We start from the raw sequence: 21,288 nt of genomic DNA, 5'->3' as shown, positions 1-21,288 counted from the left end.
TCATTACTGAACTTAATTATTTTGATGCTCAAATAGTCCCAGATTTGGCCAAAGGAAAACCCTTCAAGCTGGCTTTTGTGTCTTTGTGACATGCCCCCATTGTCTTTTTTGCGCACTTCTTTACTTTCTGGTATAGAAAGATGTTCCAGGTTAATCTTGTATCCATCCTGCTCAAGAATCAACTCAGCCATTTCTCTGAAGAGCCCTGGTTCCCTTGAGTGGGGAATGGTTATGAAACAGCAAAGATCTAGGTGATGGGTGTGTTTGTTGTTACCATGGCATCTTTTTAAAATTTATTATTTTTCTTTTAGAGAGACAGAATTTGACCATGTTGCCCAAACTGGTATTGAACTCCTGGACTCAAGTGATCCACCGATTCAGTTTCCCAAAGTGTTGGGGTTACAGGCGTGAGCCACCACATGGAGCAACTATGGCATCTTTGCTTCATGGTTCTTGCAGTGGAGAGAGCAAGGAAATGTATGCACGTTTATACACACAAAAATATACACGTGGCCAGGCATGGTGGCTCACACCTGTAATCCCAGCACTTTGGGAGGCCAAGGCAGGCGGATCACGGGTCAGGAGATCCAGACCATCCTGGCTAACAACGGTGAAACCTCATCTCTACGAAAAAAAATACAAAAAAATTAGCTAGGTGTGGTGGCATGTGCCTGTAGTCCCAGCTACTCGGGAGGCTGAGGCAGGAGGATCACCTGAACCCAGGAAGCAGAGGTTGCAGTGAGCCGAGATTGCACCACTGCACTCCAGCCTGGGCGACAGAGTAAGACTCCATGTCAAAAAAAAAAAAGAAAAGAAAAATACATGTACACATATACATACACATATCTGAGAAAGCCTAAGTTCACACCAGTACCTCTATTTCTTTTTTTTTTTTTTTTTTTTTTTGAGACGGAGTCTCGCTCTGTTGCCCAGGCTGGAGTGCAGTGGCGCAATCTCCGCTCACTGCAAGCCCCGCCCCCGGGTTCAAGCCATTCTCCTGCCCCAGCCTCCGGTGTAGCTGGGACTACAGGCGCCCGCCACCACGCCCAGCTAATTTTTTTTTTTTGTATTTTTAGTAGAGGCGGGGTTTCACTGTGTTAGCCAGGATGGTCTCGATCTCCTGACCTCGTGATCCGCCCGCCTCAGCCTCCCAAAGTGCTGGGATTACAGGCGTGAGCCACCGCGCCTCGCCCAGTACCTCTATTTTTAATCTGTCTCCACAGGATTCTTTCTTGCCTTCCTACATTTCATAATTGCATGTCCCTTTACCAGTGAAAGAACACTGACTCTGAATATCAACATGTTTATTACATCTAAAATAGTTTCAAAATTGCTTCACCAGTACCACTACAATAAACAATCCCACTAAAGAGTTCAAGATTTGTATTTTTCCCCACCACTCCCATACCAAGACTGTGGGTAGATAATAAAATACTTAGAATAGTTCTTTCTCCCCTCCCCACCTTCAGTATGGTTAAAGTATTCTTTGTTTCTTTTTTTTGTAATGATACCCAGACATATGTATGTTTTCTCTTCTTCTTCATATAAAAGGGAGAATACTACACATTTTGCACATTTCCTAGAAGTGGGATGACTGGGTTGAGGGAAAATGTATATGCAGTTTTGCTGGGTATTACCAAATTCTAACCATGGTCATACCATTTTTCATTCCTACCAGCAATGAATGAGTACCTGTTTCCCCCAAATGGCTCAATCAGACAAGAAATAGTATCTTTTTAATTTACATTTATCTTATTATGAGTGAAGTTGAGAATATTTTCTTATGTTTAAGGCCATTTTTTATATATCTTTTAGTGATTATTCTCATGTTTTTTGCCTTTTTTAAATATAATTTTTTATCTCCCCCAAGTTATTTATGAATTAGGGATATTAATCCTTTATCTGTGATATGTTTACAAATATTTTTTCCCAGTTTGCCATTTGTCTTTTGACTCTGCTTATGGTATTTCTGGCCACACAAACTTTTTAACTTTTATGTTGACAAACTTATCTTTTTTTGCATCTATATGTTGTACAATAGTTAGACAGCTTTTCACTGCACTGAACTTAAGGAGAAATTCATCCATGTTTTCTTCTAACATATACTTAGTTTTTTATTTAATTTATTTTTTTAAGAGACAGAGTCTCACTGTCATCCCTGTTGAAGTGCAGTGGCACAGTTATATCATAGCTCACTGTAATCTCAACCTCCTGGCTCAAGTGATCTTCCCACCTCAGCCTCCCAAAGTGCTGGGATTACAGGGATAAGCCCCTGTGCCCAGCCCTAACATTTATTTAGATTTGTTTTTTACATTTACATTTCTGATTCATTTGGAGCTTACTCTTGAATATGAGAAACATCTAATTTTATCTATTTTTTCCAAATGTCCACCCAGTTGTTCTAATACCATTTGTCAAAGACTATATTTCACTCTTTTAAGATGTAATTTTATTATATACTAGATTTTACTTGTAGTTGGGTCTATTTTGAGACTTTCCACTCTTATGCATTATCTATTCTATTCTTTGTATCCTATTCCGTTTCTGTTCATCTACTCACGTACCAGTACCACACTCTTATTTATAAAAGTTTTTGTGGTGTTTAGTCTCCGCTAGGGTTAATCCTCCCTCAGAGCTCTTTCCAGTTTTTCCATAACTATTCCTGTGTGTACAATTTGCTATATGAATTTTACAGTCAGCTTATCTAGTTAAACAAAATAGCTCAATGGAATTTTTATTGGTATTAAATTGATAAATTAACTTGGGGAGAATCGACATTTTCATGATGCTGAGACTCCCCAATCAAAAACAGGGGATATCTTCCTAGTTTTCTACTTTTGTCCTTTAGAAGTGTTTCATAGTTTTTTCACATGGGTTTTGGACATTTCTCAGGTTTATTCCTATTTTTTGTTGCTATTGTAAATGGGGCTTTCTCATTTACTGTATCTTCTTTTTTTTTGAGACGGACCACCATGCGCAGCTAATTTTTGTATTTTTAGTAGAGAAGGGGTTTCACCATGTTGGCCAGGCGGGTTTAGAACTCCTGACCTCAGGTGATCTGCCTGCCTCGGCCTCCCAAAGTGCTGGGATTACAGGCATGAGCCACCCTGCCTGGCCGACTGTTTTCCAACTTTATCTTCTAACTGACTATTATGTATGAATGCTACTGATTTTTGCATATTAATTTTATATTCTGATACTTGATGAATTCTGTTTATAGATGGTTTTATCACAGATTCTCCAGGGTTTTCCAGGTATACTATCATGCCGTCTACAAAGAGAGATGTTTTATATTTTATTTTTCTTTTCTTTCTTTCTTTTCCTTTTTTTTTGTTTGCCCAGGCTGAAGTGCAATGGTGGAATCTGGGCTCACTGCAACCTCCACCTCCCAGGTTCAAGTGATTCTTCTGCTTCAGTTTCCCGAGTAGCTGGGACTACAGGCATGCACCACCATGCCCAGCTAATTTTTGTATTTTTAGTAGAGAAGGGGTTTCACCATGTTGACCAGGCTGGTTTAGAACTCCTGACCTCAAGTGATCTGCCCACCTTGGCCTCCCAAAGCACTGGGATTATGGGTGTGAGCCACCGCGTTCAGCTTTTATGTTTCTATTATCATGCCTGTGATTGTTTTCTCTAGGTTAACTGCATAGGCTAGCCAACCAGAACATTACACAGTAGTGGAGACAGCAAGCATCATTGCTTTGTTCCCAGCCTTAGAGGAAATGCCTCTATGGTTTCCCACTAAGATGCTGACTCTAGAATTTAGATATATACATTTCATGATGTAAAGGAAACAGCCACCCATTCTGATTTTCTCAAGTTTTTATTAGGAATGAGTGTTGAATTTTGTCGAAGGCTTTCTGTGATCCATGAAGATAATCGTATAATTTTTATAGTAATATACTTTCAAATATTGAACCAACCTTGTATTCCTGCTATTAAATCCCACTTGATCATGGTATATTTTTTAAAATGTGGTGTTGCAATCTGTCCCTTAATATTTAAGACTTTTGTATCAATCTTCATAAGTGATATTAGTCTATAACCTCTTTTTTCTATGCTATCTTTATGAGGTTTAGGGTTATACCTGATAAAGACAGCATAAAAAATCAACATTATATTTGTTTAATTCAATGTTATACTTGCTTCATTCAAAGTACTTGGAAGTTTTCCTTTATTATTTATGCTCTGAAACAATTTATGTAGCATTAGGACTATCTACCTGGTCTTTAAAGGTTTGACAGAAGTTTCCTGTCAAACTATCTGGGCCTGGTGTTTTTATATGAAGTAGTTCCTTCGTAACTTTCTCTTTTCTTCTATGGAAACTGGTCTGCTTAAGCTTTCCATCTCAAATTGGCTCAATTTTATTAAACTGTATGTGCCTAAGAAATTATCCATTTCCTCTAGGTTTTCACATTTATTTGCACAGAAATGTACCGTAGTCTCACAGTATTTTTTGAGATTTTCTCTGTATTAACAGCGTTTCTCCCTTGTCATTTCTCATTTTGTGCATGTTTTTACTCCACTGTTTTATTATATTAATTAATGGTGTTTTTTTCCCTCAAAGAACCAAGATTTTGATTAATTTGATCCACTATTTTTCTGTTCTCTATTAATTTCCACTTTTATCTCTAGTAGTTTCTTTGTGTTTTTTGTTGTTGTTTACTTTTTTCTAGGTTTTTGAGTTGGGAATTTGTTTATTTTCATTATTTCATTTGTATTGATTTCATTATTTCATTTGTTAAACACTGTTGTTTTTAACATTATTCCATGGATTTTAACATATAGTATTTTTGTTATCTGTAATTATTCTTCAAAAATCCTGTAATTTCTGTTTGTATCTCTTTTCATCCAAGAGTTATTTAGAAGGCATTTTAATTTCCAGGTAAAAGTGTCTTTTGTTTTTTGACTTTTAGTTTCAGTTTTCATTTCCAGTTTTATTGCATTGTGATCACAGAGAATAGTTTGTAATAATTCTACCTTATGGGACCTACCCATGTTTTCTTTGTGCTCTAGTATATGACACATGATTAATTTTTATGAACAGCCTATGTGTTTAAGAAGAAAATATATTATCAAAGTTCTCTGCGTATATTTCAAATATTCTTTATATTTTCCACCTCTTTACAATCTGTGCTTTATTTAGTTATCCTCAGCTCTGTATTCCACTTTACTAATTTTCTCTTTAGCAATGTTTCGTCTACTGTTAAACCATCTACTGAGGTTTTCATTTCAAGAAGTTTTCCTTGATCGTTTTCTAAATCCATCCCTTATTTTGTGGGTTCTATTCCTTCATTTACATCTTCAAATATGTTAAATACTAAGTTAGGCAGAGTGGCTCACACATGTAATCCCAGCACTGTAGGAGGCTGACGTGGGTGGATTGCTTGAGCTCAGGAGTTCAAGACCAGCCTGGAAAGCATGGCGAAACCCCATCTCCGCTAAAAATACAAAAATTAGTCGGACATGGTGGCACATGCACGTACTCCCAGCTACTCAGGAGGCTAAGGTGGGAGGATCACTTGAGTCCAGGAGGTTGAGGCTGCAGTGTGCCGAGATCGCCCCACTGCACTCCAGCCTGGGCAAGAGTGAGATCCTGTCTCTAAATAAAAAAATAAAGTTAAATACTGTATTAAGTATTTGTGTTAAATATTTAAAGTTTTTTTTCAGATTGCTCTAAATCCTTGAATATGAATTTTCCCATTTCTGGTCCTGTGGGAGTCTTTCTTGCCACAGGACTTCTTTATGTGTTTTATAATTTTTTTACTCGAGTTCATCTTCTGTGGATCATTTTATCAAATGAACTGCATGCATATATTACTGACATGCTTAACAAATTTGTAGAGGATAAAAAGGTGATTAATATGGTTAACAGAATCATACAAAATGACCTTGATGGAGTAAAACAAGATGAATCTAAAAAAAGACGACAGTTAACAGACACAAAGTTTGTTGTTTCAAGAAACCCGGTCTCACTATGTTGCCTAAGCTGATCTCGAATCCTGGCCTGAAGGAATCTTCCCAAAGTGCTGGGATTACAGGTATAAGCCACCATGCCTGGCCCATATGTCATTTTTAACATGGGTTCTAAAAGGACTTCAGAGATAAAGGAAACTTAGCTTAATATCAACATATACAAAAATAAGGCCAGGCATGGTGGCTCACACCTATAATCCCAGCACTCTGGGAGGCTGAGGCAGGCAGATCACCTGAGGTCAGGAGTTCAAGACCAGCCTGGCCATGGTGAACCTGTCTCTATTAAAAATACAAAAATAAATAAATAAATAAATAATAAGAGCAATGAGACTACAATATAATGTTGCTGTTAAAAAGCTGATTTTGCATTAATGGAAAAATGAGGGAAATATTAGCACTACTCTATCCTAGACTCAGAATACAACTGGAACACTGTCTTCAATTTGACAGTGTTCATGCCTTCAATTTGAGGCATGAAACTTTAAATAAATAATTTAAATGCTGGTTTCAATGAATCTTGTCTATAGAATGATTCAAGTTACAACTCATGCAACAAGCCATCTCAAAAAATAGCTATAAAGGCAGTCTTCAATAATTTCAAAGAAAAAAAAATCAAAGAGCAACCCTACATCAATTCCTAGTATGTCAGATAACACAGGCTAAGATGCACCTTGCTTCAATTACTACAACACTAACACATAAAAATTCCCTTAAAAACATAATACTCATCAACTGACAAAGAAAAAAACCCCATGATACTCAATGTCTTTACTTGTTTATACATATACCTTGAAGAGGGATTCTTTTCCAGGCAGGGACCTGGATAGGATGAGATCATTTATTATGGAAAAAGGAGCTGAGAAAGAACATTAGGAAGAATAAACAGCCTAACATATAAGGCAATTACTATCCCATTTTATAATCCTACACTTATAGTGAAAACAGAGGCCCTAATTTTTACTAATAATCTCAAAATATTTTGCTGCTTATAAACTTAAGGAAAAATACAGAGAAGCATCAAAATGCAAAACTAATGTCTCAATCAATAACTATAGTCTGGATATTATCTTCAAATAGGGTGGTTCTAAGGACGATAGAAGTATACTAATTTGCTTTTATAAATACAGTTGTAAAAGCATTCTATTCTTAAGCTATTTCAGGTTTAAATTTGGTCACAAATGCCCTCAAGTTGTCTATTTCTCTCACTCCCTCACCCCAATTTCTTTACCTCTATAAATTATTATTAAATAAATCCTTGTCTCCTACGGTGAATGGGGAGTAGATGAAGACGGAGCATTTTTCTTTCTCACATGTCCTTTGAATGTGCCATCACGCCTGACACTTACTTTTAGCAGAACATGCTTCCTAATACTCACATCATCTTCTCTCAGAGTTTGAAGAAATTCTTGCAGTTTGTCTGCTGTTTTTTCTGCTGCTAGAGATAAAATCTTCTGGTCCATTGTTGCTCATATCACAGAACTATAAGGGAAAAGCATCAGAGGTGGGTGAAGATCCCAGAAATGAACAAACTTGATTTTTTTTCCTTCCCTGTTAACTGAATATTTCATACCTATCATGCAATGGGTGCTCAACAAACTTAGGACTAACTATCTTTGAGTAGGTGATTGTTTTTTTTCTTCTTCTTCTTAAGTTCAGTGGCGAGATGATTCTTAAGCTAACCAAAATAATCTTGAAAATTCCCTGGAATTACCTTATTAGGAACCTACATTCTAATCAAGTGGTTTCATAATTTTTGCCCACACTTGTTATCATCTGCTCACCATACTACCTAGAACAAAGCTTCCACTTAACAGCATATCAAGTATGTAATACATTATATATTATCATAAGCATGTAATAAAGTATTTGACAAATAAATGAACCAATAGCACTATAAATGCTATGTGCCAATTAAATGGTATAAAAACAAGTGAGAAGGAGAGCCCAAGAGTGTGACGCTGCAGTGAGCTATGATCATGCCACTGTATTCCAGCCTAGGCAACAAGGTAAGACCCTGCCTCAAAAAAACAAAAAAATAGAGGTGGGGCACAGTGGTTTACGCCTGTAATCCCAGCACTTTGGGAAGCTGAGGCAGGCACATCACTAGGTCAGGAGATCAAGACCATCCTGGCTAACATGGTGAAACCCTGTCTGTCTCTACTAAAAACACACAAAAAATTAGCCGGATGTGGTGGGAGGCGCCTGTAGTCCCAGCTACTTGGGAGGCTGAGGCAGGAGAATGGCGTGAACCCAGGAGGCGGAGCTTGCAATGAGCCGAGATCGCACCACTGCACTCCAGCCTGGGTGACAGAGCGAGGCTCCGTCTAAAAAAAAAAAAAGAAAAAAAGAAAGAAAAGGTGAGAAGTTAATAAGGTAAAAGATGTAATTGTGTTCTTAAATGTCAAGGCTTCCCATCAGAGGAAAGCTTGAACTGGAACTTAGAGATTAAATTTAAATAGTCAAGACAACCAGGTTGTATACATTATTGAGAAGGGTATTATGAACAGAGGCATTCATATGGGAAATGAGAAATTTATTTGGGGAAAATGAGTCAAATGGCTGAGATAGAATCCAAGTAGGAAAACAGTGAGTAGGAAGGCTGGAAAGATAGGCTGGGAGTAAACAGGTTAAGGAATTTAGATTCTATTTCATAAATCACTGAGAACCATTAAAAAATTCTGAGCAAAAGACAATCTCACAAGATTGCAAGTGTTTGAAGAAACAGAAACTAGCATCTTTGTGCAGATTAAAGTGGGGAGAAGGTAAGGAGAAACAGCAAATGCTAAGAGACCATTTGAAAGTTATTTTAGTGGAAACAATAAAGACTTGTACTAGGGTGGTGACTGGAGAATAGAAAAGATGGGATGAAATGGAGGCACATGAAGCAGATAGAATTCAGTGAGTAGCTATGAAAATAGAAGGGGGAAATACAGCCTAGTAGAAAGAAAATCTGTTCCTCTTCTTCCTCCTGTGTTTCCCGTCTCCATAAATGGTACCATCATCCACTCAGCTGCTCAAACCAGAAACCTGGGTAACATTCTTAACAACTTTGCCTTCATCCTTCACCACATCCATTCCAAGTCCTGTCAATGTTACCTACTAAAAATCTCCCAAATCTGTCTACTTTTCTTCATCTCCACTACAGACACATTACTCCAAACCCCCATCATCTCTCACCTGAACTACTGCAATCGTTTCCTAACTTGTCCCATTCTATGCAGCCACTAAAGTGATGTTTTTGAAACACAAACCTGATTATCTGACTTATCTTCCCTCCATGCCATCCTCATCTTAAAGTTCTTCAGTGGCTTCCATTGCTTTCTTATCAGTCCCAAATCGTTAAGTAAGGATAAAATTAAGTCCTGCAAAGTCTGACCCATGGCTAACTCCCCTTCATCACTCTGCTCCAGCCATACAGAATTGCTTCCAGTCCTTTAAATCTCCAAGTTCTTTCTGCCACAGGCCCTTCCACATGTTTCCATCTGGAACTTAAATAAATATTCCTCTTTCCATCCACTGCCCCCTAATCGTTTATTACTAATTCCTACAAATTCTTCAGATCTCAGCTCAATACACATCTCCTTAAAAGGTCAATCTAGGCCAGGCGCAGTAGCTCACGCCTGTAATCTCAGCATTTTGGGAGGCCAAAGAGGGCGGATCACGAGGTCAAGAGATCAAGGCCATCCTGGCCAACATGGTGAAACCCCGTCTCTACTAAAAGTACAAAAAAATTAGCTGGGCGTGGTGACGCACACCCGTGGTCCCAGCTACTCGGGAGGCTGAGGCAGGAGAATCACTTGAACTCAGGAGGTGGAGGTTGCAGTGAGCCAAGATAGCGCCACTGCACTCCAGCCTGGCGACAGAGCGAGACTCCATCTCAAAAAAAAAAAAAAAAAAAAAAAAAAAAATATATATATATATATATATAAAGCTCAGTCTAGGTTAAACGTTTCTGTAGTACATCCTCTCATGGCACCAGTAAACTCTCTTACATACTGTCACCAATTTTTAATATTACATGTGTAATTATCAGATTAACAAATGTTATCTCCCACTAGACTATAAGTCCCGTAAGGACAGAGACCGTAGCTGTTTTTATCACTGTATCTCCAGCACTTAACACTACCTAGCTCAAACTAGGTAACTAACAAATATTTGTTGAACAAATTATTGAACCCCTATAATAGGGAAGACACTGGGCCCAACACTTTACGTTCATTAACATGACCCTCACACCACCACCTATTAGGTAGGTGTAATATTAGCCCCATTTTAAATGAACAATTTTTGGGATTCAGATATTAGGGAATTTCCCCCAAGATTAGAAGGCTAGCAAGTGGCACAGAGAGAAGTGAAACCCAAGTCTGTCCAGCTCCAGACTCCAAGATCTCATGCTTTGAACTACTGGATGCAAATAGGGCACACCAACCTAATAAGGTGTCCAGCCAGAAGGGACAGGCGGCTTCGGAGGGGAATACGTTTAAATCAATCTAGGCACATTTGCTAAAATCATCCTAAAACCAGAGGTAAGACCACAGGCGGGTAGCTGTGAATTCCCTGAGCGCGAAGTAAATTTCTTGTCAAGAGACGCCGGAGAGCATCAGAGATCTGAAGTCAAGATCCGAGAATGGCAGAGCCCCGCCGGCGGGAAACGCTGCGGCCTTCCCTTCCGGGTTCTTCAGTTAACAAGCCGTGAACGCAAATACAGAAACTATAACACGCAGCAGCTAGTGATGGAGACCGTGACCGGACAACAAATGCAAAGCAAGGTTAAGGGAAATTTCTCAGAAGAGCTGAACCTCGACCAAGGGAGAAGAATTTAACAGGAGGGGCTCCCACTGAGGCACACCCCTAGGAGGGAACTGCAAAAGCTGAAGCAGGCAGCGGGAGACAGCGGAGAGCGTCTACTTTCCAGACCACAGAACGCCAAGTCAGAACACGAGCCTCCTTTCCCCCACGGAACCGCTCCCTCCTAGGGGCCCAGTCCCACAGCCCGAGCCCGAGAAACTCGCGAGCCTCTCTGCAGTCACCACGACCTCACCTCCGCCACAAACTTCCAAAAAGCCCGCTCAACCCAACGCCGCCACACTTCCGTTACCCGTAACAACAAGTTCCGCCCTCGCGGCTCACTTCCGCCGTCCGGGTGCCAGCGGGCGGGGTGTAAGATGAAGACTCAAGGTTGTGCTGGGAAGCGTACGGAGTTCTAGAATGTCACCCCTCACAGTCGGAGGGGGGCGCTGCCTGTCCGAACTCGCGCTTGGGATTGCCGATGAGCACGCGCTCGGGATTGCCGAGCGTGCCCGGCGCTGTGTCCCGACAGGTTCAGCTTCCCTCGTGTCCTGTTGCGGGAGTAGTCAGTGCGGGAGGGGACTCACAACTGGTGGCCCTGCAGGTCTTGGCATTGGAAAAGTCTGGAAGGCAGAGGCGGATTTCATACTCCACCTTGTGCCAAGAGACAGTAACCCCTCAGATGTAAGCCCCCTGTTACTAGGGGTCTTAATGGACTTTTGTGGGTTGTGGTTTTTGTTTGTTCTTTGTTTTGTTTTGTCTTGCGCTCCCCTTGCGTAACCCCAGCGTTTAGCGCGTAGCCTGGTAAAAGCATACAATATTTGTTAAATGAACAACTGACAGTAGAGCGAAGACCGACAGAGGGTGGGCCGAGATTCTGTTTTGGGTTGACGGATCACCTTGTGCAAAGGGTCTGAGAGCAACAAGCAAGCAAGAGAGCCCCTGGCCAGTTCAGAAGGCGAAGGTGCTGGGTGGGAGTGGGAAGGCAGGGATTTGTAACTCCTTTTCACATTGGGGGCACTGGGGAACCGCTGAAGGGGAAGGACATGACTATGTTCACATTGTAGAATGCTATCTCCGGCAGGTGAGTACCGCAGAAACTGTTCAAAAGAGATGAGCCAGTTGGGGAGGACCGAAGGCAGGACCCCTTAGGAGACTGTAAATTGTCCCAGAGATAGGTGGTGGTGGACCAACCGCGGCAATGGGGACAGAAAGGGAGGAGTGGACTGCATGTGAAAGAGATTAGGAGGTAGAGATTTAGGAAGCCCAAATATCCGGATTTGAGGGGGTGTGGGAGTTGTTGAGGAATGTTCAGGCTTGAGCGACTGGGGTTGGGGGTGGGGAGTTAATCCTGCAGTTGACTAACACAGGGAGCACCGGAAAATGATGATGGGGTGACAATGAACCCTTCAGATTTGAACTCACCAAATTTGAGGTGCCTTAGGGAAGGAATGCTAAGATCAGGGAGCACTCAGTATGGAGCCTGACTCGACTTCCAGTGCGCAGGAGTAGAACGGGTCTACATGGCCAGTTATTGAAGAAACATAGCTGTTGGAGGAGGATGGTGCCTCTCAGCTGTCTAGACCTGCTCCTTGCTTGTGACCCTTCCGCATTTTTTTCCTTCTACATTTCTGTCCCAATACTGAGTTGTGATGTTTAATTAACACGGCAGCTTGAGGTAGAAGATGATTCCTGAAAGGAATCCTTTACCTTGCCAAGGAGACAGATTACTTTGTCTCATCTCCCCACAAAATCTCCCAGGCTACTTGTGGGATTCAGCCATGAATCTGTGGGTCTGGTTAGCTAGGACAGGCTCATTAGCCTCTCAGAGCCTCCACTGGCGTATCCCAGACTTACTTACTGAATTGCTTGTGTGTCTACCCATTGGCATTGATGCTTCAGGGCTCTTGTCTCCCCTTGTTGCACGAATGTATCATCTGTGTTTTCTATTTGCATTAATAGGTGTTACATATGCAAAAGAAAAGAACAGATTCATTCAGGTGAACAACAATGGTTATTTCACCCTGGTGCAGGCTTCCTTAATTAAGGAGCAAATCTTATCCGTCTGTTTCATCAACTAGACACTATACACTGAGAAGCTAGTGATACACTCATTCTAGAAAATACAGCCAGTTAAAAACAGGTTTACAGTAATGGAACTAAATGTTCTTCAGACCTTGTCAATAGTACTTGTTTATCTAACAACATTATAGCTATTAATATTTACAGGAGTCCAGAGAAAAAGTACAAATGAAATCCCCTTACCATTCCCAACTCAGTCCTGCAGTGTGAGGTCTTAGGCTTCCTATGCCTGCATGTGGACACCCAGCCTGAAGATCCACACCATGACTCCCCCACAAAGCTGCCCTGTAGCTACCCTTTGGGTCTAGAGCTATACATACTAGCAGGTCCACTCTAGGGAGGGTGGACCTAGGAAAAGGCCTATCTGGGCCCTGGAAGCAAATTTGAGGATGGTTAAGTAGGTACCTAGAGCATGATCTAAAGGAAGGTATGTGGGCACGTCCTCTAGGTTCCTTAGACTCTGGGCAGAGGAGGACCAGTAAGGCCCCCACCCAGCCCAAGAGCTCCAGTTGCTTGGGATCAAGGGCAGCACTGCTTGAGAGAATGATCAAGGTAACACATATAAAGAGCCAAACTTAGAAGCACATGAAAGTGTTGTTTCCTTCCAGCAATCCCACTACTGGGTATATATCCAAAAGAATTGAAAGCAGGATCTCAAAGAGATATTTGTATATCTATGTTCATAATAGTACTATTTACGATAACCAAAAGGTAGAAACAACACAAATGTCCCTCACTGTATGAATGGATAAAATGTGGGACATACGACCGGGTGCAGTGGCTCAAGCCTGTAATCCCAACACTTTGGGATACTGACGCGGGCAGATCACGAGGTCAGGAGATTGAGACCATCCTAGCCAACATGGTGAAACCCCGTCTGTACTAAAAAAAATACAAAAAATTAGCTAGGTGTGGTCTCGCACACCTGTAGTCCAAGTTACTCAGGAGGTTGAGGCAGGGGAATTGCTTGAACCCGGGAGGCGGAAATTGCAGTGAGCTGAGATCACGCCAGTGCACTCCAGACTGGTGACACTCCATCTCAAAAAAAAAAAAAAAAAAAATTGTGGGACATACATACTATGGAATATTATCCAGCTTTAAAAGGAAGGAAATTCTGACACGTGCTACAACATGGGTGAACCTTGAGAACATTATGCTAAAGTGAAATAAGCCAGTCACCGAAAGACAAATACTAATGTATGTGATTCCATTTATATGAGATATCTCATCAAATTCATAGTAACACGCCGGGCACAGTGGCTGACACCTGTAATCCCAGCACTTTGGGAGACCAAGGAGGGGGATCACCTGAGGTCAAGAGTTTGAGGCCAGCCTGGCCAAAATGGCGAAACCCTGTCTCTACTAAAAATACAGAAATTAGCCAGGCGTGGTGGCAGGTGCCTGTAATCCCAGCTACTCAGGAGGCCGAGGCAGGAGAATTGCTTGAACCCGGAAGGCGGAGGTTGCAGTGAGCTGAGATCATGCCATTGCATTCCATCCTGGGTGACAGAGCAAAACTCCATCTTAAAAAAATTCATAGAAACAGAAAGAAGGATAGTGATTCTGGGGTCTGGGGGGAGGGGAAATTAGTTATTACTTAATGGGTACAGAGTCTCAGTTTTGCAAGATGAAAAAGTTTTGGAGATCTGTTGCCCAACAGTGTGAATATACTTGACACTACTGAACTATACACTTAAAAACCATTAAGATGGTAAAAGAAACAAACACAATACTACCTGGATAGCTCACAGGTTTGTTAAGAAGAACTGGTTTACTCCACCCGGAAGAAATTCCAGTTTGGTAGAGTTTGAGGCAGAGGTTTAACTGCTCACTATTTATATCACCAATTTGTAGAAAAGTGCCTGGCATAAGGTAGTGCTTCATAAGGTTGTTTTGTTTTGTCTTTTGTATTGTTTTGTTTTGTTTTGAGATGTGTTGGGAACAGGCCCCCAAATCTGGCCATAAACTGGCCCCAAAACTGGCCATAAATAAAATCTCTGCAGCACTGTGACATGCTTGTGATGGCCATGATGCCCACGCTGAAGGTTGTGGGTTTACCCGAATGAAGGCAAGAACACCCGGCCCACCCAGGGTAGAAAACCGCTTAAAGGCGTTCCTAAACCACAAACAATGGCTTGAGTGATCTATGCCATAAGGACATGTTCCTGCTGCAGATAACTAGCCGAAGCCCATCCCTTTGTTTCGGCCCATCCCTTTGTTTCCCATAAGGAATACTTCTAGTTAATCTATAATCTGTAGAAACAGTGCTTATCACTGGCTTGCTGTCAATAAATATGTGGGTCAAACTCTGTTCAGGGCTGTCAGCTCTGAAGGCTGTCAGCCCCCTGATTTCCCACTCCGCACTCTATATTTCTCTGTGTGTGTGTCTTTAATTCTTTAGTGCCGCTGGGTTAGGGTTTCCATGGTAAATTGTGCCCATATGTGGGGCTTGAACTGGGGTTGAAGGATCGCTAGAGCGACAGTTGGAGAACATGGAACTAAGAGAACTCAGGACACCTGAGTACTCTTAAGCAATCCCTGTGGTGAGTAAGAAGGGGCGCTCAGAAGCATCAGGGTAACAATGGGACAGGTGTGGGCTCTGGTTTGTTCCACCTTGGAACATTTTCACACTAATGATGAGGAAGAAGGAAAGTATAACAAAGTAACAAGAGGTAACAGAGCAGGTTTGTTTGCCAGCTAAAGCTAAAGTGGCAAAGGAGGAAGAGGTTTATCCCTACCCTTCTGCAACCCCTCATTATTTTGAAGAAAAAGAGTGGCCTGACCCTCCAGAGCTTTCTTTTCCAGAGGACGCTGGGCAAAAAATAGTTGCCCCAGTGACTGTTCAAGCAGCTCCTTGAGCAACCGCTCTCAGTTCTATTCAGGCAGGAATTCAGCAAGCTAGACGGAAGGGTAATATAGAGGCTTGGCAGTTCCCTGTTAGGATACACCCCCTAGATCAACAGGGAAATATTATAGCTACATTTGAACATTTTCCTTTTAAATTACTCAAAGAATTTAAACAAGCTATTAATCAATATGAACCAGGTCTATGCCCGAAGTGTAAAAAAGGAAAACACTGGGCTAATCAATGTCACTCTAAGTTTGATAAAGATTGGAACCCAATTTTGGGAAATGCCATGAGGGGCCTGTCCCAGGACCCGTTCCAACCTGTGGCATTTCTGGCTCAGGCCACTCCCTCACCCCTGTACAATGTCTGTCCCCTACCACAGCCAGTAGTGCTGCAGTAGATTTATGCTGTGCAAAAGCTGTGAGTCTTCTGCCTGGGGAACCCCCGCAAAAAGTTCCAACGGGTCTGTGGACCTTTGCCAGCAGGGAGGATAGGATTACTTCTAGGTAGATGTAGTTTAAATTTAAAAGGAGAGCAAGTACATACAGGAGTCACTGATTCAGATTACAGTGAGGAAATTCAAATTGTTGTATCTACTGTTCCCTGGAAAGCAGAGCCAGGAGAGCATATAGCACAGCTCCTGATTGTGCCGTATGTGGAAATGCGGAAAAGCGAAATTAAACAAACAGGAGGATCTGGAAGCACAAATAAACAAGGCAAAGCAGCTAATTGGGTGAATCAAATTACTGATAAACGTCTTACCTGGGAAATAACTATTCAGGGAAAGGAATTTAAAGGTTTGGTAGATGCAGGAGCAGACATTTCAATAATTTCTCTACGGCACTGGTCATCCACATGGCCAATTCAACCCGCTCAATTTAACATAGTTGGAGTTGGTAAAGCCCCAGAAGTATATCAAAGTAGTTGTATTTTGCATTGTGAAGGGCCCAATGGACAACCTGGGGCTATTCAACGAATTGTAACTTCTGTACCTATACATTTGTAGAGAAGAGATTACAACAATAGGGAGCACAAGTTCTAATTCCAGAGCAGTTATGTAACCCTCAAAGTCAACATATGATGCATGAAATGGGGATATGCCCCTGGTATGGGACTAGAAAAAAATTTGCAAGGTTTGAAGGAACTGCTTCAAGTGGAAAGACAAAGTTCCCGCCAAGGTTTAGGATATTATTTTTGATGGTGGCCTTTGTTAAGCCTCCAGAACCTATACCTTTAAAATGGTTAACAGATAAGCCAATTTGGATAGAACAATGGCTGCTGAGTAAAGAGAAACTGGAGGCTTTAGCGGACTTAGTTACTGAACAATTAGAGAAAGGACACATAGCTCCAACATTTTCACCTTGGAATTCTCCAGTTTTCGTAATTAAGAAAAAAATCAGGTAAATGGAGAACTGACTTAAGGGCCATTAATTCAGTTATACAACCTATGGGGACATTACAGCCAGGATTGCCTTCTCCTGCTATGATTCCAAAAAATTGGCCTTTAATAGTCGTAGATTTAAAAGACCGTTTCTTTACTATGCCCTTAGCTGAGCAAGACTGTGAACGGTTTGCATTTACAATACCTGTGGTAAACAACCTGCAGCCTGCTAAGTGTTCTCATTGGAAAGTGTTGCCACAGGGCATGTTAAACAGTCCTGCAATTTGCCAGACTTATGCAAGGCAAGCAATTGAACGTACTCCTAAAAAATTTTCAGTGTTACATTATTCATTATATGGATGATAAACTTTGTGCTGCCCCTACTCGAGAAATATTACTCCAATTTATGATCACTTGCAAAATTCGATTTCTTGCGCTGGTTTAATTATAGTTCCTGACAAAATTCAGACTGCTACTCCTTACTCCTACTTGGGGAACTTAGTAAATGACACTACCATTGTGCCACAGAAAGTAGCTATACATAGGAATTGAAAACATTAAATGACTTCCAAAAATTACTAGGGGACATTAATTGGATACAACCTGCTCTAGGCATTCCTACCTATGCCATGGGTAATCTATTTTCTATCCTTGGAGTAGATCCTAGTCTCACTAGCCCTCGGCAATTAACAAAGGAGGCTGAGGCAGAGTTACAGCTGAATGAAAAGCAAGTGCATAAGACTCAAATAAATAGAATAGATCCAGAAAAGACTCTAGATTTGCTCATTTTTTCAATTCAGCATTCACCTACTGGTCTTATTGTCCTAGAGCAGGACTTAGTAGAATGGCTTTTTCTTCCATATACTAATTCATGGACTCTAACTCCTTATTTGGATCAAATTGCTACTATGATAGGAAATTGGAGAACTTGGATTGTTAAATTACATGGATATGATCCTGGAAAAGTTATTTTCCCTCTCATGAAGGCACAAGTACAGCAAGCTTTTATAAATAGTCTTACTTGGCAAACCCATTTAACTGATTTTGTGGGTGTTCTTGATAATCATTTTCCGAAAACAAAATTATTTCAATTTTTGAAATTAACTAATTGGATTCTCCCAAAAATAAGTAATTTAAATCAATTGAAGATGCTGAAAACGTCTTCACAGATGGGTCTGGTAATGGTAAAGCTTCTTATTCTGGCTTGAAAGGTAAAGTTTTTCAGACACCCTATACTTCAGCTCAAAGAGCCGAGCTTCTAGCTGTAATTGAGGTATTGACTGCTTTTGATATGCCTATTAATGTGATTTCTGATTCTTCATACGTGGTTCATTCCACACAATTAATTGAAAATGCTTAGTTACAATTTCGTACAGATGAGCACCTGATGACTTTATTTACCCAATTACAAACAGCAGTTAGGAGTAGAATGCACCCTTTTTACATCACTCACATTAGGGCTCATACACCTCTTCCAAGACCTTTAACTGAAGGGAATCAAATGGCTGATCGCCTAGTTGCTACTGCAATATCTAATGCCAAACACTTTCACAATTTAACCCATGTTAATGCCTCTGGTCTCAAATGCAGATACAGTATTACCTGGTAAGAAGCTAAAGCTATTATCCAGCAATGTCCAACTTGCCAAATGGTACATTCCTCATCTTTCACAGGAGGAGTTAATCCTTGAGGATTGGAACCTAATTATCTTTGGTAAATGGACATCACACATGTTCCCTCCTTTGGGAGACTAGCTTATGTACATGTATGTGTGGACACCTTTTCTCACTTTGTCTGGACTACATGCCAATCAGGAGAGTCTTCTGCCTGTATTAAACATCAACTTTTGCAGTGTTTTGCTGTGATGGGCATTCCAACTTCTATTAAAACAGATAATGCCCCAGGCTATACTAGCCAAGCTCTAGCTACATTTTTCTTTATATGGAATATTAGACACATTACTGGCATCCCATATAATTCTTAAAGACAAGTAGAAAGAAAGAATCTCTCCCTGAAACGACAATTGCAAAAGCAGAGGTGTTGGGTGGGGGCGGAATAGAGACTACAGGATACCCCATATGCTATTAAATCTAACATTATTGACTTTAAATTTTTTGAGCCTGCCTAAAGGCCAGATGCTATCAGCAGCTGAACAGCATCTACAGAGACCAGCTGCAAAGACAGAAGCAGAACAACTGGTTTGGTGAAGAGATCTGATAACAAAACGTTGGGAAATAGGTAAAATAATAACTTGGGGTAGAGGTTATGCTTGTGTTTCTCCAGGCCAGAATCAACAGCCAAGTTGGATACCATCAAGACACCTGAACCTTATCATGAGCCAGTTGCCAAGGAAGAGATTCCAGGAGGATTCTGAGGACCCCCCGTTTGCAGCCATGTTAAGACTGATGCTGAGGAGGACCCCAACTGTCACGAGCAACACCTGTTGAATGCAGTCACCTACCTGCGGACAGATCAAGAAGCTGCCACAGATGGTAGAAGAAAACCTGAGGAGAGCGGGACAACCAGTCACAATGAGTAATTTAATGATAGCTATGATGGCGGTGATCACCACTGCCATGAGTATTCCGTCAACAAGGGCTGACACAGAGAACAATTGGGTATATTTATCAATCTTGGCTGGCAATAATGCCTGGATGTAATCACTCTATGACACAGTTACACATGCTTTCTGATCTCAATATTTACCATAATAAATCTCCTATAATTGAGGCATACCACCCTCAAAAACCTATTTGTAACCAGAATTGGACCTGGCCAGAAATAATTAATGTACTTATTTGGGAAGATTGCACTGCAGAACAGGCAGAGGTGTTGCGCAATGATTCCTATGGAATCATTATTGATTGGTCCCCTAAGGGGATGTTTAGCTTGAATCACACCTCTCAGTCCAAGTGCTATGGCCACACTATGTTCAGCTGGTCTAAACAAAATGGTCAGATGGTAGAAATGGTAAGAAATACAGCAAGAGTTCCTATTGTCTGGAAACATGGTGGTATAGTAGCACTTCAACCTCAAATGATATGGCCTGCTGTAGGAGCTAAACATAAGGATTTGTGGAAACTGTTAATGGCTCTTAATAAGATCAAAATGTGGGAAAGAATAAAAAAGCATCTAGAAGGACACTCTACAAACTTGTCTTTGGATATTGCAAAATTAAAAGAATAAACATTTAAAGCATCCCAGGCACACCTGACCTTAATGCCAGGAACTGGAGCACTTGAAGGAGCTGCCAACAGATTAGCAGCAAGTAACCCATTAAAATAGATAAAAATACTTGGAAGCGCTGTGATTTCAATGATGATTGTGCTTTCAATCCATGTTGTTTGTATAGTCTGCAGATGCAGATTCCAATTCCTGCGAGAAGTAGCTCACCATGATAAAGCCACCTTTGCTTTTATTGTCTTGCAAAAACAACAAGGGGGAACATGTTGGGAACAGGCCCCCAAATGTGGCCATAAACTGGTCCCAAAACTGGCCATAAACAAAATCTCTGCAGCACTGTGACATGCTCGTGATGACCATGATGCACACGCTGAAGGTTGTGGGTTTACTGGAAAAAGGGCAAGGAATACCTGGACCATCTGGGGCAGAAAACTGCTTAAAGGTGTTCCTAAACCACAAACAATAGCATGAGTGATCTGTGCCTTAAGGACATGTTCCTGCTGCAGATAACTAGCCAGAGCCCATCCCTTTGTTTCGACCCATCCCTTTGTTTCTCGTAAGGAATACTTTTAGTTAATCTATAATCTGTAGAAATAATGCTCATCACTGGCATGCTGTCAATAAATATGTGGGTCAAACTCTGTTCATGGCTGTCAACTCTGAAGACTGTCAGCCCCCTAATTTCCCACTCCACACTATATTTCTGTGTGTCTTTAATTCCTCTAGGGCCGCTGGGTTAGGGTCTCCACGACTGAGTTGGTCTTAGCAGAGACAGAGTCTCACTTTGTCGCCAGGCTGGAGTGCAGTGGCATGATCCCGGCTCACTGCAACCTCCGCCTCCCAGGTTCAAGCATTCTCCTGCCTCAGCCTCCTGAGTAGCTGGGACTGCAGTAGCATGCCACCAAGCCCAGCTAATTTTTCTATTTTTTAGTAGAGATGGGGTTTCACCATGATGGCCAGGATGGTCTCAATCTCTTGACCTCATGATCCCCCTGCCTTGGCCTCTCAAAATGCTGGGATTACAGGTGTG

General features: G+C 41.3%; 1 protein-coding gene across 3 annotated transcripts in view; it reads right to left on the bottom strand.

Annotated features, from left to right (window-relative positions):
• The window catches only part of FANCI (FA complementation group I), an 83,799-nt gene extending 72,704 nt beyond the window's left edge, over nucleotides 1-11,095 (bottom strand). Inside the window, exons 1-2 of one of the 3 annotated variants that reach the window (XM_010378639.2) lie at nucleotides 11,018-11,095; nucleotides 7,353-7,455 (exon numbers count right to left, since the gene is read on the bottom strand). In XM_010378639.2, the coding sequence (XP_010376941.1) occupies nucleotides 7,353-7,436 (84 nt within the window). In that variant the 5' untranslated portion in view covers nucleotides 7,437-7,455; nucleotides 11,018-11,095. Of the gene's footprint in view, nucleotides 1-7,352; nucleotides 7,456-10,405; nucleotides 10,495-11,017 lie in introns of those variants that run through there. The other 2 variants (XM_030930244.1, XM_030930245.1) reach the window with 2 other exon arrangements.
• Nucleotides 11,096-21,288: the final 10,193 nt, after the last annotated feature.

The sequence above is a fragment of the Rhinopithecus roxellana genome, chromosome 5 (genome assembly GCF_007565055.1).
Source record: "Rhinopithecus roxellana isolate Shanxi Qingling chromosome 5, ASM756505v1, whole genome shotgun sequence".
NCBI lineage: Eukaryota > Metazoa > Chordata > Mammalia > Primates > Cercopithecidae > Rhinopithecus > Rhinopithecus roxellana.
The sequence above is the reverse complement of the archived record's forward strand: the minus strand, read 5'-3'. Positions and strand labels throughout refer to the sequence as shown.